The sequence below is a fragment of the Prunus dulcis genome, chromosome 5, assembly GCF_902201215.1.
Source record: "Prunus dulcis chromosome 5, ALMONDv2, whole genome shotgun sequence".
Classification (NCBI taxonomy): Eukaryota; Viridiplantae; Streptophyta; class Magnoliopsida; order Rosales; family Rosaceae; genus Prunus; species Prunus dulcis.
The window spans coordinates 9057419-9074594 of NC_047654.1; the positions used below are offsets into that span (position 1 = coordinate 9057419).

Genomic DNA, 17176 nt, shown 5'->3' on the forward strand with positions numbered 1-17176 from the left:
GATTAACAAATACGGATAAGATTAAGTTGATAGACTCTCATTATCTAACTTGTACTAGTAATCCTGCTAGACACAGGAGGTTTTGCACTATAAATACCTTATCAAACCCACCTAATTTTGTACGCTTAATTCCATCGATCCTTCCAAGTTGTTTTATTTTCGTTTTCTCTGGTTCAGGTTTTATTGCTTCAAGTAGTTTTCTTAGATTGGTTTTTGAGTGAAAGAGAGAGAAAGAGTTAGAAGAAGGTAACAATGGCTGGGGGCGGTATAGCTCCAAAGAGTGGTAGAAAACAGCACCCCGGTAAACTCACAGCTAGGGTTCTGATAACATGTATTGTTGCGGCTACCGGTGGTCTGATTTTTGGGTACGACCTTGGAGTTTCAGGTATGTAACTTTTTTTTTTTTTTTCTTTTTTTCACAACCTAGTTTTATTTTATGTATGCATGCATCCTTTAATTTCTAGAATTACCACGCACTGTTTATAAGAATATACATAACATCGAATTTGATTTGGTGATTATGCAGGCGGTGTGACATCCATGGACTCTTTCTTAAAACAGTTCTTTCCAGCGGTTTACCAGAAAGAGTCTTCGATCAAGCCTTCCGATGATCAGTACTGCAAATTCGATAGCCAGACACTTATATTTTTCACATCTTCGCTATATTTGGCTGCTCTGGTTGCATGCGTTTTTGCATCAACTATAACCAGAGTGTGTGGTCGCAGGCTCACAATGATCTTGGGTGGAGTTCTTTTCTTGGCTGGTGCCTTGGTCAATGCCTTTGCTAATGCTGTTTGGATGCTTTATGTTGGTCGTCTACTTCTTGGTTTTGGTATTGGATGTGCCAATCAGGTACTCATGATTATGATTTTCTTTTTTGATACATAGATTATACTTTATGAATTTTAGGTTATTCGGACTCCCCATTTTGTTAATTTTCCTACTTTTTACAAACCCTAATTCATTTTTTTAATTCTTTTTGCCCAGTCTGTGCCGATCTATGTCTCTGAAACAGCCCCATCTAAGTACCGTGGTGCTCTCAACATGATGTTCCAATTGTCGATCACAATTGGAATCCTTGCTGCTGGTGTGCTTAACTATTTCTTTGCCGAGATCAAAGGCGGTGGGGGATGGCGTTTGAGTTTGGGAGGTGCTGCAGTCCCTGCCATTATAATCATAGTTGGAGCATTGTTTTTACCCGATACACCAAACTCCTTGGTCGAGCGTGGCAAGCATGAGGAAGCCAAAGCTCAGCTTCTTAAGCTCAGAGGAGTTCCTAATGTTGATGAGGAGTTTAATGATCTAGTTGCGGCCAGTGAAGTATCCAAGTTGGTAAAACACCCATGGGTTAGCTTGTTGAGCAGGAAATATAGACCCCAGCTTGTATTTGCAATCGGCATCCCCGCCTTCCAGCAACTCACCGGCATGAACGTGATCACGTTTTATGCTCCTGTCTTGTTCAAAACAATGGGGTTTGGAAGCAGTGCTTCTCTCATGTCAGCTGTCATCACCAATCTGGTTAATGTTTTAGCTACATTTGTCTCAATTCTCACTGTTGATAAGGTTGGAAGGAGGAAGCTTTTCTTACAGGGTGATTGCCAAATGCTCCTTGTGGGAACCTAATTAAATCAAACCCTAGGTCAAATAATTCCTTTTATTTGGAGATTATTTGAATTAATTGAGAATTAATCAACCTAATTGGGAGTTACTCAATTTAATTGGGAATTACCCAATTAAATTGAACGTTACCTAATTAGGTTGAGAATTGATTTGGTTAATTACCACAATTCCCAATTAAATGAGGAGTTACCTAATTGAATCAGGATTTGATTTGATACCTACCACAATTAGGGATTTGATTTACCCTAATTAATCAAATCCCTAATTAATCAAATCAATTCCAAAAAGGGGAGGAATAATTCCCTTCCATCTACGGAATTATTCCTCTGAAACTCTAGCCTCCGAGACCACTATAAAAGCATAGCCACACACAAGGGTTGAGGTACGTCAGAATTACTACTAAAATCTCTACATAAAATTCCTCTCAAACCCTAGCCACCTCTTTTCTCTCTCTCTTTTACATAAGGCTCCGGCCGCCCAATTTATATTATAAACACATCCCGTACCCTATTTTAGCTATCGTTTCTCTACGGATCGATTGAACTGACTTAGGCATCGGAGGGCCTTTGGCCAACACCCCCCGGGTGTGGTCCTCTTATTTGTTCTATTTTGCAGGGAGAAAGAGGCGGCGAAGAAGAAAGAGGAATCTTCCGAACCGAATATTCTCGTGGGGAAATTTGCTCCCACAAATTGGTGCTTTCATTGAGAGCACGAGTTATACTCAACGCGTGCTCAAGGAATCCGTTCCTCCTATTTTCCAATCCACCGAAGCCTTCCAAACAACCATGGTTGGAAGCATGAACACGAGAGGCAAAGCCGCCGCGATGGCTAGATCCGCGACGGCCCAAAGCCACTCCACCCACGATCCCGCGATCGACATGGTGGCACCGCCACCTCTCACCACCGCACCGGCCACCGCCGCCGAACATGGTGGAACTTCCCATCAAGGTGGACTCGTTACCACCGCCGACCTAGGGCCGGTCTTGGAGCAACTCCAAGCATTCCCTCCATTGCCTCCACGCGCGACGCACGCTCCTGCATACACCTCCAATGAAAACCTAGCCCGTGTGCAGTTGGGCTCCACACACTTCTCTCCTCCCGATCCACGAAGTCAAGCAGACCTTAATCTAAGAGTTGACCAGCTAGCTCAGAGAATGGACGACCAAAGCAATCTAATGAGGCAGCTCATCAACCAAATAGGCTTTGCTCAAAACCTTGGCCTTGGACAACCGGGCGAGGAGAGAAGGCTGGACGAACGCGCCGGTGGACGACTCGACGTCCGTGCCCGCTTGGGCCCGCAGGGAAATGTACATCAAAGGCTAGGCCCCCAAGGAGGTCAGCCAAACAACCATCGCAACGAGGATCGCGAAGAAAGGCGTTTAGCTATCTACTCGCAGAGAAGCGTTCTCGAAAGGCTAGGCCCCCAGGGAGGCCAGTTGGATAACCCTCACAATGAGGACCATGAGGAAAGACGCTCCGTTACTCACTCTCGAAGAACCAATTCTCGTCGACAAGCTACAGAGAATCTTTCGCAGGCGCAGTCCACCAACACTCCAACTAGGCAGCGCAGGCGAGAAGGTCGACCCTCGGAGGACAATGAGGAAGTCAGTCAATCCCGTGGAGGTCGCCAGCGTAACAAACTAGCAATGTGTGCAGAGGACGTTGAGAAGCTCGTGAATGACCGACTTCGAGACTTGAAGACCGGAGGAAACTTCGAGGATTCACTACGTAAGGAGATGGACCAGGTGAACTCTACGCCTTTCACCCTCGATATCGAGCAGGCCGTTCACCCGAAGCGATTCTCGACACCCTCGTTCATACACTTCAAAGGGGATTCCGATCCCGAGAGCCACTTAAAACACTTCAAAAGTGTTATGATCCTCCACCAGGCTGACGACGCGCTAATGTGCAAAGTATTTACAATAACCTTGCGAGGAGCAGCCCAAGACTGGTTCCACACCCTACCATCCAGGTCGATCAGCAGCTTCAAGGAGCTAGCTTACGTCTTCACCAAAGAATACACCTCTTACCGGACAATCAAGAAGAACCCTGACCACTTGTACAACCTGCGCAAGAAGTCTGACGAATCCCTTCGAGATTACATCAAGAGATTCAAGGCGGAAAAGGCGAACATTGTAGGATGTGACGACCGAATCGCGTCCTCCGCTTTCAAGAAAGGTCTTCCAGCTGAGCACGACTTGTACCGCGAGCTGACTATCACTCCCAGCCAGACTCTGGCAGAGGTCTACGCGACTGCGGAACGCTACGCGCTCTGGGATGACGATCGAATCGCCGCAAAGAAGTCTACAAAGCAGGAAGATCAGCCGACTAAACGGGCAAGCCAAAGAGGCGACAACAGGAGCAAGGACAAGCGCAGGTCGCACCTACGAGAGGAGGCTACGGCAGGAGAGAACTATACCAAGTTCACCATCCCCATACATCAAATCTTAGCCCAAGTGAAGAACAAACCTTGGGTAAGAAGACCACCACCATTGAAAGGAGATCCGGACAAGAGGGACACTAGCAAATACTGTGCCTTCCATGGAACGCACGGACACACTACGAACAACTGCTTCGCTTGGAAAGCGCATCTTGAAGAACTCGTGAGAGAAGGTCACTGCACAGAATTCATTGCGAAGCAGGCCATCCAACGAATTGAAGATCGAGACACCGCCAAAGAGCTGCCTCAGAAGGTCATAAGGATTAACACCATCCTAGCCGACTCCGAGGAGTCTGGGCTGACCAGCAAGGAAAAGAAGAGGAAGATCAAACAGGCCACTGGGATCTCCCAAGTCTCGACCGACCTTCCACTAGCAGAGGACGATCCTGTGATCGGCTTCCAAAAGAAAGATCTGATCGGCCTCGACATGCCACATAACGACGCCCTTGTCATCAGCATTCAAATCGCTCAGGCCATGGTCGACCAAATCCATGCAGACGAGGGCAGCGCAGCCAATATCCTACAACTGGCGGTCATCCAACAGATGGGCTTGGAGACAAAGATCAACAAATTAGCCAGATCGCTGACTGGCTTTAATGGTGCAACAACGGTTACCGTGGGCACGATAGACCTCGACGTCTACTCCCCACCTGTAATCAGCTTGCAAACATTCATGGTCATTAATGAGGTCTCACCCTACAACGGCATCCTGGGCAGACCATGGATTGGCAAGATCAATGCCATCACCTCCGCCACACATCAGAAAATTCGGTACCCAATCCCTGGGGGCGGTGTCGGCCAAATCAGCAGCGATCAAGCAATGGCGAGGAAATGCTCCGCCCAAGGGCTAAAGAAAGGCAAACAAGCGCAGTTTCTCCCCGTGAGCCAGGCAAATCTGGAGGAGGTTGAGCAACCGAATCTTACTATCTTATAGCAATCAAAGCGTCAGGACCAAGTCGAGGAGATCCCTCCAGAGGTCTCTCCAGAAGAAGGATGGAAACCCGAGGAGGACGTCGAGTTAATACCCTTGGATCCTGACCAGCCAGACAGGAAGGCGCGGATCGGCTCGCGCTTAAGCCCAGAAGAGAAGGTGGAGCTTACCACATTCCTCCAGAGCAACAAAGACATGTTCGCATGGTCGCCATCAGACATGCCTGGCATCGACCCGAACATCATCTGTCACCGACTCCACGTCAACCCCGCATGCAAGCCAGTGGCGCAGAAGAGACGCAACTTCGCACCCGAGCGAGTCGCTATCATCGAAGCCGAGATTGACAAACTCCTAGCTGCCGGCTTCATCGAAGAGGTCTCCTACTCAGAATGGCTTGCCAACGTTGTTCTGGTGGCAAAACAAGAAAAGGGCAAATGGAGAGTTTGCGTCGATTACACAGACCTCAACAAGGCATGCCCCAAAGACAACTTCCCATTGCCGAGAATCGACCAACTCGTGGATTCCACTTCTGGCAATCAGCTGCTCAGCTTCATGGACGCCTACTCCGGCTATAACCAAATCATGATGCACGGGATGACAAGGCGAAAACTTCTTTCATCATCGAAAGAGGGACCTACTGCTACAAGGTCATGCCCTTTGGGCTGAAGAACGCCGGAGCAACCTATCAAAGGCTCGTAAACAAAATCTTCAAGGAACAGATCGGCAAAACTATGGAGGTCTACGTGGATGACATGCTGGTCAAAGCCCCAAAACGTGCAGATCACATTGGAAATCTTGCCGAGTCATTCAGCTTGCTCCGCCAATATCGCATGAAGTTGAATCCAAGTAAATGCACGTTTGGTGTATCCTCCGGCCGATTCTTGGGATACCTAGTCACGCAACGAGGTATCGAGGCACACCCACGTCAAATCAAAGCCATTCTCGAGATGAAATCGCCCTCCACGGTGAAAGAAATACAAAGTCTGACGGGCAGAGCAGCGGCCCTCAACCGATTCCTCTCGAGATCAACCGACAAGTGCAGACCATTCTTCAAAGCTTTGAAGAAAGGACAAAGAGACAAATGGGATGAGGAGTGCGAAGTGGCTTTCCAAAATCTGAAGACTTACCTCACCTCACCTCCCATGCTCTCAAAGCCAGTCCCTGGTGAGGACTTGTTCGTATACCTGGCAGTGTCCAACTCAGCTATCAGTTCAGCTCTCATCCGAGAAGAGCTGGGGGCCCAACATCCAGTATTCTACACGTCAAAAGCTCTCCTCGATGCAGAGACTCGCTACCCAAAATTGGAGAAACTTATTTTGGCTCTTGTAGTTTCTGCGAGAAAGCTGCGACCCTACTACCAAGCTCATCGAGTCATCGTCATGACCGACTTTCCTTTGAGATCAATCCTCCACAGCCCTGATGCTTCTCAGCGACTCATGAAGTGGGCTATAGAGCTAAGCCAATATGACCTCCTCTACCGGCCAAAAACTGCAATAAAAGCCCAGGCTTTAGCAGACTTCGTAGCAGAATTCACCCCATCAGCCGAAAAAGAGAAGTTGGTCAACCAAAAGAAGGAAAGTTCAAAAGCAGACGGGACCTCCGCAGAACCTAGCCAACCCAGAGACATGTGGCAGTTGCGCGTAGACGGAGCGTCGAACCAAAAAGGAGCTGGAGCAGGGGTCGTCATCACCACCCCGGATGGAACCCTGTTGGAGCAAGCTATTACGCTTGGCTTCCCGGCCTCGAACAACGAGGCAGAATATGAGGCATTGCTTGCCGGCCTACGCTTGGCAAAAGAGCTCGCAATCAAAAAGCTAGCCATCTACTCTGACTCACAATTGATCACGAATCAAGCCTCAGGTGAATACATGGCGAAGCACCCAAGGATGATCCTATACCTTGACAAAGTCCAAGAGCTGTTGAAGGCATTTCCCACCTTCACCATCCAACAAGTGCCCCGGGCAGAGAACGCTCATGCAGACGCACTGGCAAGCCTAGGATCAGCGCTGGATACCCAGTTCAGACGCTCCATCCCGGTCGAACACCTTGACCGACCAAGCATAGAAGAAATAGAGCTAATCGATACCATGCAGATTGACGAGGACCCTAGTTGGCAAGACCCCATCATCGACTATTTGACAAATGGAAACCTGCCAACGGACAAGTCCGAAGCTAGAAAGGTCCAGCAGAAGGCCGCGAGATACTACATGCACGGCAACAAGCTCATCCGCAGATCATACTCCGGCCCTCATCTCACCTGCATAAAGTACCCTCAAACACTTGAGGTTCTCTGCAAAATTCACGACGGCGAGTGTGGCAACCACTCTGGGGGCAGATCGCTCGCCCAGAAAGCTCTAAACATAGGCTACTTCTGGCCTACCATGCGTCACGACTCCGCTGAATATGTCAAGAAGTGTGATCGCTGTCAGCGATACAAGCCAATCCCTAACTTGCCTGCCGAAGTCTATCATCCGCAAAACAGTCCATGGCCGTTTATGCAATGGGCCATCGACCTAGTGGGTCCCCTGCCACCAGCGCCCGCCAAGAAAGAAATGATGATCGTCGCCACCGACTACTTTACTAAATGGATCGAGGCCGAAGCTCTATCCTCTACTAAAGAAGCCGATGTGGAGCGATTCATCTGGAGAAACATCATATGCCGGTTTGGCTGCCCACAGTCGCTGGTTACCGACAATGGCTCACAGTTCATTGGCAAGCAGATCACCGCCTTTTTTGCGAAATACAAGATCAAGCAACACTTGTCTACCCCGAGGTATCCACAAGGAAATGGACAAGCCGAGGCATCTAACAAAGTCATATTGGACTGCTTGAAGAAAAGGCTGGAAGGCGCCGAAGGAAAATGGGTGGATGAACTCCCCGGAGTACTATGGGCTTATCGCACCACCAAACGAAGATCGACTGGTGAAACCCCATTCTCCCTCGCCTTTGGAACAGAGGCGATCATACCACCTCACATCATTGCCCCCCTCCATAAGTCTGGAAGTGGGCAGTGTTGATCAAAACTCCGAGCAGATGAGGCTCAATCTCGACTTACTTGAGGGCGAGCGTGAGAAAACCATTATCCGAGTCGCCTCCTATCAGCAGCAGTTGAAGTCTTACCACGACAAAAGAGCTAAGATCAGACGAGTTCAACCAGGCAACCTCGTACTAAGAAAGGCTTTCATTACTGCACCAAGACAAGGGTCAAAAAAGATGAATCCTAACTGGGAAGGCCCTTATGTGATCAGCCGACTCGGGGGCAGAGGAAGCTACACACTCGACACTATGGAGGGGAAGGAAATACCGCGACAATGGAATGTTCACCATCTTCGAAAGTATTATCCATAGTGCTTCCTCCTGACTGCTAGAAGTTCTAAGTTTTGTACCAAGTTGTTTCCATTTTCGAATAAAGGACTGTAATCTTATGAATATCAATATAAGTTCAGTTTCTCATTCCAAAATATCTCATCTGCCCGCGAAACACAACATTTTCCCATAAGCAGTGTCCTTCGGGAGACGCAGGGTACGCCAGGAATTTCCTAAGGGAGATATCCAGGTTCCTATCCATTTCCTAAGGGAGGCAGGATAGTCACACAGTTGCCCATAAGGAGCGTCCTAAGGGAGACGCAGGGCGATGACTAAAAGCGTCCGTTTGGAGACGTAGCCAGCTAAAAAAGCTTCCTTCGGGAGACGCAGGGTGCGCTAGGAATTTCCTAAGGCAGATATCCAGGTTCCTATCCGTTTTCTAAGGGAGGCAGGATAGTCATACAGTTGCCCATAAGGAGCGTCCTAAGGGAGACGCACAGCAACGACTAAAAGCGTCCGTTTGGAGACACAGCCTGCTAAAAAAGCGTCCTAAGAGAGACGCAGGGTGCGCCAGGAGTTTCTTAAAAAGGGGTCGCCATGCTTCCTGCGGGAAATATCCAGGTTCCTATCCGTTTCCTAAGGGAGGCAGGATAGTCACACAGTTGCCCATAAGGAGCGTCCTAAGGGAGACGCAGGGTGACGACTAAAAGCGTCCGTTTGGAGACGCAGCCCGCTAAAAAAAACGTCCTAAGGGAGACGCAGGGTGAGCCAGGAATTTCTTAAAAGGAGGTCTCCATGCTTCCTAAGGGAAATATCCAGGTTCCTATCCGTTTCCTAAGGGAGGCAGGATAATCATGTAAGTTGCCCATAAGTAGCGTCCTACGGGAGACGCAGGGCGACGACCAAATCAACCTACGGGATGAGCAGAACACACCCGAAGTCCTTCAAGGGGGACCTGGTGCTCGCCAACTTCCTAAGGAAAATCATCCTAAGGGATGTGCAGAACACACCCGGAGTCTCTCAAGGGGGACCCTGGTGCTCACCAACTTCCTAAGGGAAATCATCCTACGGGATATGCAGTGCATGCCCGGAGTCCTTCAAGGGGGACCCTGGTACTCACAAATCTCTAAAGGAGGACGTGCAATCAAAACATAGGCTGGTTACTCAAGCAGTTCACAAGTCAAATATGCAAATTGAAGTTGGAAAATATAACTGAAATTTCCATAACAAATAGACCAACCGGCCAAGTTTAACAAAAAAGAAGATGGTCAAATAAGACCAGTTATTCTAAACAAAAAAGCAAACTACAACAGCTGAAAAACAAAAAAGAGTCTTCGTCTACTTGGAGACGCCAGCAGAAGACCTTTAAGCTGCAACCTCTTCGGCATCCACCTGACTAGCTACGCCTTCAGCAACTCCATCTGCCTGAACCATGACATCTGCCATCATCTCATCTACTGCGTCCATCTCTGCTTCATCCTCTCCGGTTACCTGCTCTTCAATTCCCCCTTCCATAGGGGGTGAGTCGGGGCAGAGCATCTCAATGTCTACATCGTCAATCGCATACAAGGAATCAGTCACATCTGCGCAATGCAGGTAGCCCAACTTGTACGCATCTATGGTGGCTTCAGACTTGGATTTTTTAGCAGACTTATGATAGGCATGAAATCTAGCCAGGAGTTTGTCATAGCTAAGGGAGATGTCAGCATTCTTACGCTCAAGACGAAAGAAGACATCTTTTCGACTGGCCAAATCAGCAGCAGAAGAGTTGAGCTCGAAATCCCTCTCGGTAAAGGAGCTTTTCAGCCCAGATATCATCGCCCTCAAATCAGATGTCTTCTTCTCGTAGCGGGCCTGCTCGGTGCAAAGCTGGCTGGCCAATTCAGCATTCTTCTTCTCCAACTCGCTGAGCTGGGCAGAAGAGGGGGTAACAGCAGATGAGTTTTGAATAGTCTCAGCAGCAAAAATCAGTCCTTTTTGAATCAGATGGAATGACGCTTCCCTTTGTTTTTCCAAGGAAAGGCACGAGAAAGTGCCAAGATTGCCAGCTTGACGGATGTGATCAACCAACTCAGCACAGGACGACGGATTTGATAGGAAGTTCGTCTTGAGCAGATCAGATACGCATGCATCCCCTACAGAGCTAGGCTTGTTCACCTTAGGACCAACCGCCGACGTGGAGGAAGAACCCTTAACCCGGGCAGATGACTCTCTCATCTTCTTAGGCTCCGCCAACTTCATCTCCAAAGGAGTCAATAATGGTGGATCATGAGCAGACCTCCCGTTTCGATCTCCATCTTTTGACCGATGCAGGCGACTCGAACTTTTAGGAGGAATGTCTACATCTCTTAGACGCTCGGTAGAATTAGGTCGGGCACGAGCCGTTTTACGAAACATATCATGGTTTTCGAGCGTGTCAGCAGGAGGCTCGGGCAGAACACCCCGAATACCACGCATACCACCAACCTTCGTGCTATCTGCACCCATGAGATGCTTGACCCTGGCAGATGATGAGGGAGCAGACCCCACTTGAGTCTTCTCAGCAGAAGGAAGCCTTGGTTTCTTCCTCGATGGAGACCTATCCTTTGCATGCAAAGAAGTAGCTTCACCTCTTGAAGATTTGGCAGCAGCCTTTCTCTTTGAGAGAGATTCAGCAGAACATTCTTCCTGTCCGCCAAGTAGATCATCAGGGTCAGGACCGTTCTGCTTCCACCTTTCGACATCCTCGGCAGAGGGCAAACCACCGTCTTCCTCCCAGTACTCACTCAACAGCCAGCGCCACTCGCGAAACCTTAGAGGGATGTTCAAAGCACGACGGACCTTAGCCATGTCCGGTCCAAGCTCCAATTGCTTGTTGATGTCACTCAATACAAGCAGAAGATAGAAGTTAGTCAGCCACACTCCAAGAAATTCAAATAAAAGGAGCATATCAAAAATCGCAAAGAGACATACCATCGCAATAGGTTATGGGACGCGGACTAAGACTGTTGAACAGCTTGGCCTCCCACCGTCCGCTGACCTCCAACACGTCGTCATGCCAAGCGTGATCCCCTTGACTAAGACTGTTAATCAGCTTGGCCTTGTAGACGCGGACTTGGGCATGAAGAAACGACTCAGCTCTAACATGAAGAAACGACTCAGATTCTCAAAGCACGTGATCGCTCGGTAAACGTTTGGAGTATACTGGCTTGGAGCACACCCCATGGCGTAGAACACCTCCTTGAAAAGCTTTGACAGCGGGAACTTGAAGCCTAAGGAGAAGTAAAAGGGACGGAAGGTAATGATCCTAGCATCAGGATCACTCACGTCCACCAAAGGCTCGTTATCAATCCGAGACTTCAATTGACAGGACCCGACCCAATTTCCACTTTGGAATTCGAGCCAAGTCCTGTACGTGTCCAACACCTGGCGAATGTCGGGCACAAATGACCTTTTTACCCCTCTTACTTCAATTTCTTCTTAAATTTTCCGTAGACTTTTGCCGAAAATTCGGCAGAGTCTCCTCGGAATTTTGACCAAATCCCAAAATTTTTCACCTGTCAAACAATCTCAAATATTTCACCCAACAACCAGAATGTTTCCAGTAATCAATTCAATTCTAATCTCCAAATTTTCAACTGGATATCAGAGCATATTCTCAAGTTCTCAAGGTTTAAAGGATTTTCTACAACTTTACCTTACTTGGTGGTGCGGAAGCTATGACTGGCCCGGTGGTGGATCCCACGTACCTCTATGGCCTGGGGGCGAAAAACAGTTTGAAAATGTGAGTGGACAAAAATAATGTTCTTCAAAACAATTGTCATAAACATAATATCCCCCATTGTAAAAAGAAATTTAGCTAAATAAAATTGAATGCGTACTTTCTACACCAAGCATATTCAACTCAAGGCATTCTATATCAGTCATATTCAAGTTCGAAAGTTTCATACAAAACCACTGAAATCAAAGCTTTCATAAACGTGCTGAAATCAAACGTGTATAAAAACTCTGTACTCAAACCTTGCATACTAAACAAATATAAAGGTATCTATGCCTGAAAAATCAGAAAAGCTGTTATAAAATAACTGAAAATCATAATTAAATAAAAGAAACTCAAAATCCTTTGAAAATACCACCAATTTGTACCCCTATCAGATCCGTCAATTCCCTGGCAGGTCTCGGGCGTCACACAGGCTACCCGAGCCGCAAACTGGCAAAATCAGGGGACTATGATCAGCCTGATCCGCCGGCAGGTCCTCGGTGACACCAAGTCACTCGAGTCGCTCAGGCAGGATGCAGGGGACCGTAGTCAGCCTGATCCGCAATCCTGGCAGGTCTCGGGGACATAGAGTCAGCCGAGCCGCAATCCTGGCAGGTCTCGGGACACCAAGTCTGCCGAGCCGCAAATTCCGGCACTCACGGTCCGAGCGTCCCCGTAACTCGTGAGGCAAAGTCAAGTGCACTGACTGAACTATAATCAGACTGGATGTCCGTAGACATCGGTCCAACTCTGGGTAATCACCAAAGAAAATGGGTACGAGGTGGTTTTAAATTAAATTCCTTTAAAACGAACTATCTGAAGAATAACTGTAAAACTCAAGTCGTGCTGCGGTCTCAACTGATTCGAAATTCAAACTTTGTTTCTATAACTGGTAAATAAGCAGCACCGACTTATAGAACTGTTACTGTACTGATCATGTTCAAAATCGTAATAAAACTTACTCAAAGACTAAATAAAGAAACTTATTCAAATAAATTCATTCTGAAAACTTATTTATATAAAATCAATATAAACTCATTTATAGAACTTATTTATATATAAACACATCAAAACATTTAAGAAATCTGATTTAGGAAAGAAGGTCCACTCACAGATGGTCCGAGCTACTTTGACCATTCGAAGGTCTCTTTTGCAATCCTGTCGGGCTCCTGGTGCCTGATTACCCATAAAGATTAAATTAATAAATTGCTGAATAAAAAGAATTTCAACTAAACACCCTGCCCCGGCTCCTAGAAATACGTTCACTCGTTTCAGGTTACTCCTATGCCCACCTTAGCTTTTTGGACAGTTAGACCGGCCTTAATAGACCCGAAACCTCAATAAGCGGTAATCTGCCAGATCGGCCGATCCGGGACCCCGTGGGTCCACGATCTCCGATGGCCGATCTGGGCTCCTCTGAAGGTTCCTTACAGAGAAGGAACCATGTTCTGCGAATTTGGTCCGAATCGGACGGTCGGATTGGCCAAAATCGCGTTATCGCTTAAAACTCAAACCCTAGCCCCAGGGTTCGCGATTTCGGAGTATCCGGGACTCCGATTTGCAATCCGTCGAATTCTACGTGATCCTGAAATCACGTAGACCGACATATCCGAAATTCAGCGCGATCCGACTATTTAACGACACTGCACCCACGGATCGCGCGATATGGAAAATCCGTTCGGGGCTCAAACGGACTCCGAATCAAGATCCGCGAAATCCCACACGCTCGTGACGACACGAGGGTCAAAAATCTGCACAGAATTATATCAGTATCCTTGCCCATGCGCTCCAGCACGCGCGGGCAGCTTTGGGTGTCCAAAGCGATACCGGGTGGCCGAAAAATTTCAGAACCAAGACTCCAAACTCATACCCTAGGTAAAACACCCCATTTGGAGTCACTTTTGTTCTTGGACCACCCCCAAAAAGTGACCAGAAATAGTGGTTTCGAAGGGCCGAAGTTTCGGCCAAACTTCCAGTCGAAAATCGAACCCCTTAACGCTAAAATCGATCGAAGCCCATACACCCATCAGCTAGAGCACGAAAAATAGCTGAGAAATCATACCTTACTCGATCGATTTGGTGGAGAAACGGAGGAGAAATCTGAACTGGAAGTTCGAGTTGCATTCGGACGAACCGTCGTCGAAAACCATGGTTTTCCGGCCAGATTCCGGCACCCCCGAGGCTGGTGTTGGTCGGAAAAGAACGACGGTTGCGTCACGGTTCCAACGGTAACCACGGCGGAGATCGGTTCCAGGTGTGGTGGCCGTGGCGACGTCGAAAGTGAGCGAAGGTCGGCTGCTGGGCAAAATCGCGAGGAGAGAGAGAGCTGATGGGGGAGAGAGAGAGAGGGGTATATAAATCTGACTTTTTGGCCAAATTACCATTTTGCCCTTCGCGGTTTTTAGACCATAACTTCTTCGTTACAGCTCCGATTCGGGTCTACTCCGTGACTACGAACTCCTTTCGCCGTGCTCTACGCAATGGCGTAAGCGAAATTCCCAAATTCTTTCTCGATCAAAAAGCCAAATTTTCCCCCATTAAAATATGCGAGGGCAATTTGGTCATTTTGCTAAAAGATATTTTCCTTACCTTTCTAGATATTCCTTTCTTTTTAGATATTTTATTTTGGGTTCTTACATCAATAGCTTGACCCGCACGTCATCTGGAATGGCAAACGCATAAGCAGCCCACCACTTCTGGAACTGAGCATCAGTCGTGACGCGATGCAAGTTGGCCACGAACTTCTTGCTATGCACTATGGAGCCTCCCCACAAATACAAAGGGACCTGAGGGCTTGGAGCCTTGCTACCATCTCCGGAAGACATGGTTGATCAACTAGTAGCTGCAAAAAGGAAAATTTTCTACAAGTTAGAATGCAAGAAGAAAAAAAAAAAAAGGCAGCAACAACAGCAAACAAAAAAGAAAAAAAAAATTGAGCTGTTTGGATCAGCCCAAGTCAAAAGGAGGCAGCCCAGCTCGCGCATGCAACCCAGCTCACGCATGCAGCCCAGCAGCAGACGAGGCCCAGCTCGCGCATGCAGCCTAGCAGTAGACGAGGCCCAGCTAGCGCCTCCTGCCAAGCCCGCCTACTCCACTCCAGCTCCCCAGGCCCGTGCAGCGCACGAGGCCCATTCTTTCCGCCTAGCCCGCATGCTCCAGCACCAGCGCAAGCCTAAGTGGCATGCTGGCCCAATTCCGTCCAGCTCACGCATGCAACCCAGCGCCTCCTGCCCAGCTCGATCGAAGCCCAGCGCCTTGGGCTTGGTTCTTCCACAGACCCACGAACATGCACCCATGCTGGACTGCCTCCTTGCTGCCAAAAATCGGAACAAAGACAAAAAAAAAAAATACAACCCGAGTCCAATTACCTTGGGTGTGCGGTAAAGACAAGAACTCAAGAAGAACAGAAAAAATTCTCCACAGTTTACTCTCTCTCACTAATGAAATCGGAATGGATTTTGGATGTGAAGAATAAATTGGAGGAGCCCTACATTTATAAGGATAAAAATTCCTTGACCTACAAGGAATCACAAACTCTTTCCAACTTGGGAGTTCATAAAATTGGCAAGTCAAACACCTCCTCTACTCGGGAGCCCAAGTCCACGAAGGAAGCCCAGTTACAGCTGGACAGCCCAACGGATAATTTACATCTCCTACATGCCACCACGCGTCATGCAGAAGCTGGGGGGCATTTGTGGGAACCTAATTAAATCAAACCCTAGGTCAAATAATTCCTTCCATTTGGGGATTATTTGACCTAATTGGGAATTAATCAACCTAATTGGGAGTTACTCAATTTAATTGGGAATTACCCAATTAAATTGAACGTTACCTAATTAGGTTGAGAATTGATTTGGTTAATTACCACGATTCCCAATTAAATGAGGAGTTACCTAATTGAATCAGGATTTGATTTGATACCTACCACAATTAGGGATTTGATTTACCCTAATTAATCAAATCCCTAATTAATCAAATCAATTCCAAAAAGGGGAGGAATAATTCCCTTCCATCTACGGAATTATTCCTCTGAAACTCTAGCCTCCGAGACCACTATAAAAGCATAGCCACACACAAGGGTTGAGGTACGTGAGAATTACTACTAAAACTCTGCAGAAAATTCCTCTCAAACCCTAGCCACCTTTTTTCTCTCTCTCTCTTTTACATAAGGCTCCGGCCGCCCGATTTATATTATAAACACATCCCATACCCTATCTTAGCTATCGTTTCTCTACGGATCGATTGAACTGACTTAGGCATCGGAGGGTCTTTGGCCAACACCCCTCGGGTGTGGTCATCTTATTTGTTCTATTTTGCAGGGAGAAAGAGGCAGCGAAGAAGAAAGAGGAATCTTCCGAACCGAATATTCTCGTGGGGAAATTTGCTCCCACACTCCTCATGCAGGTATGTTAAAGAGTACAAGTTCCTTTTTTATTTCCCTCTTTGTTTATTTTCTTCTATTTTTATGGTTTACTTCCTTCAATTTCATACAAAACAAAATCACAATTTAATGTTTTTTTTTTTCCTTTTGTTGGCATTTTTAGGTGGCTGTTGGAATTGCTATGGCTGTTAAATTTGGGGTCAGCGGCAACCCTGGAAAGTTGACACTAGGGTTTGCAGTTCCCTTGGTGTTCTTAATCTGTGTTTACGTTGCTGGATTTGCCTGGTCTTGGGGGCCTCTAGGATGGTTGGTGCCCAGTGAAATTTTCCCACTTGAAGTAAGGTCTGCTGCTCAGGCTATCAATGTCTCCGTCAACATGATCTTCACCTTTGCCATAGCCCAAGTCTTCACAGCCATGCTCTGCCACATGAAGTTTGGCTTGTTCTTCTTCTTCTCAGTCTGTGTGGTGGTGATGAGCATTTTCATCTACAAATTGTTGCCCGAAACGAAAGGAGTTCCAATTGAAGAAATGCACACTGTGTGGGAGAATCATCCATATTGGCGGAAGTATGTTGTTAAAGATGAAGGCATTGCCATGGGCAAGGGCAAGGGAGGACGGAGTGCCTAAAGTTTGTTTTTGTTTTAGATTTTCTCTGTGTTTTATAAATTTTTGCAAACTTTTTAGGTTTAATTTCGGTCTGGAAAATTTTGTTGGATATTGGATTTGTTTTTTCTTTTTTTGATGTGTCTGATTGGATT

The 17176-nt window shown here is 47.3% G+C and overlaps 1 protein-coding gene across 1 annotated transcript; it reads left to right on the forward strand.

Annotated features, from left to right (window-relative positions):
• Positions 1-252: 252 nt before the first annotated feature.
• LOC117628984 (sugar carrier protein C-like) lies at positions 253-17045 on the forward strand. The gene is made up of 5 exons (XM_034361519.1): positions 253-385; positions 527-852; positions 988-1611; positions 8189-8194; positions 16581-17045. The coding sequence occupies exons 1-5, from the start codon at positions 253-255 to the stop codon at positions 17043-17045; spliced, it is 1554 nt and encodes a 517-aa protein (XP_034217410.1).
• The last annotated feature ends 131 nt before the right edge of the window (positions 17046-17176 follow it).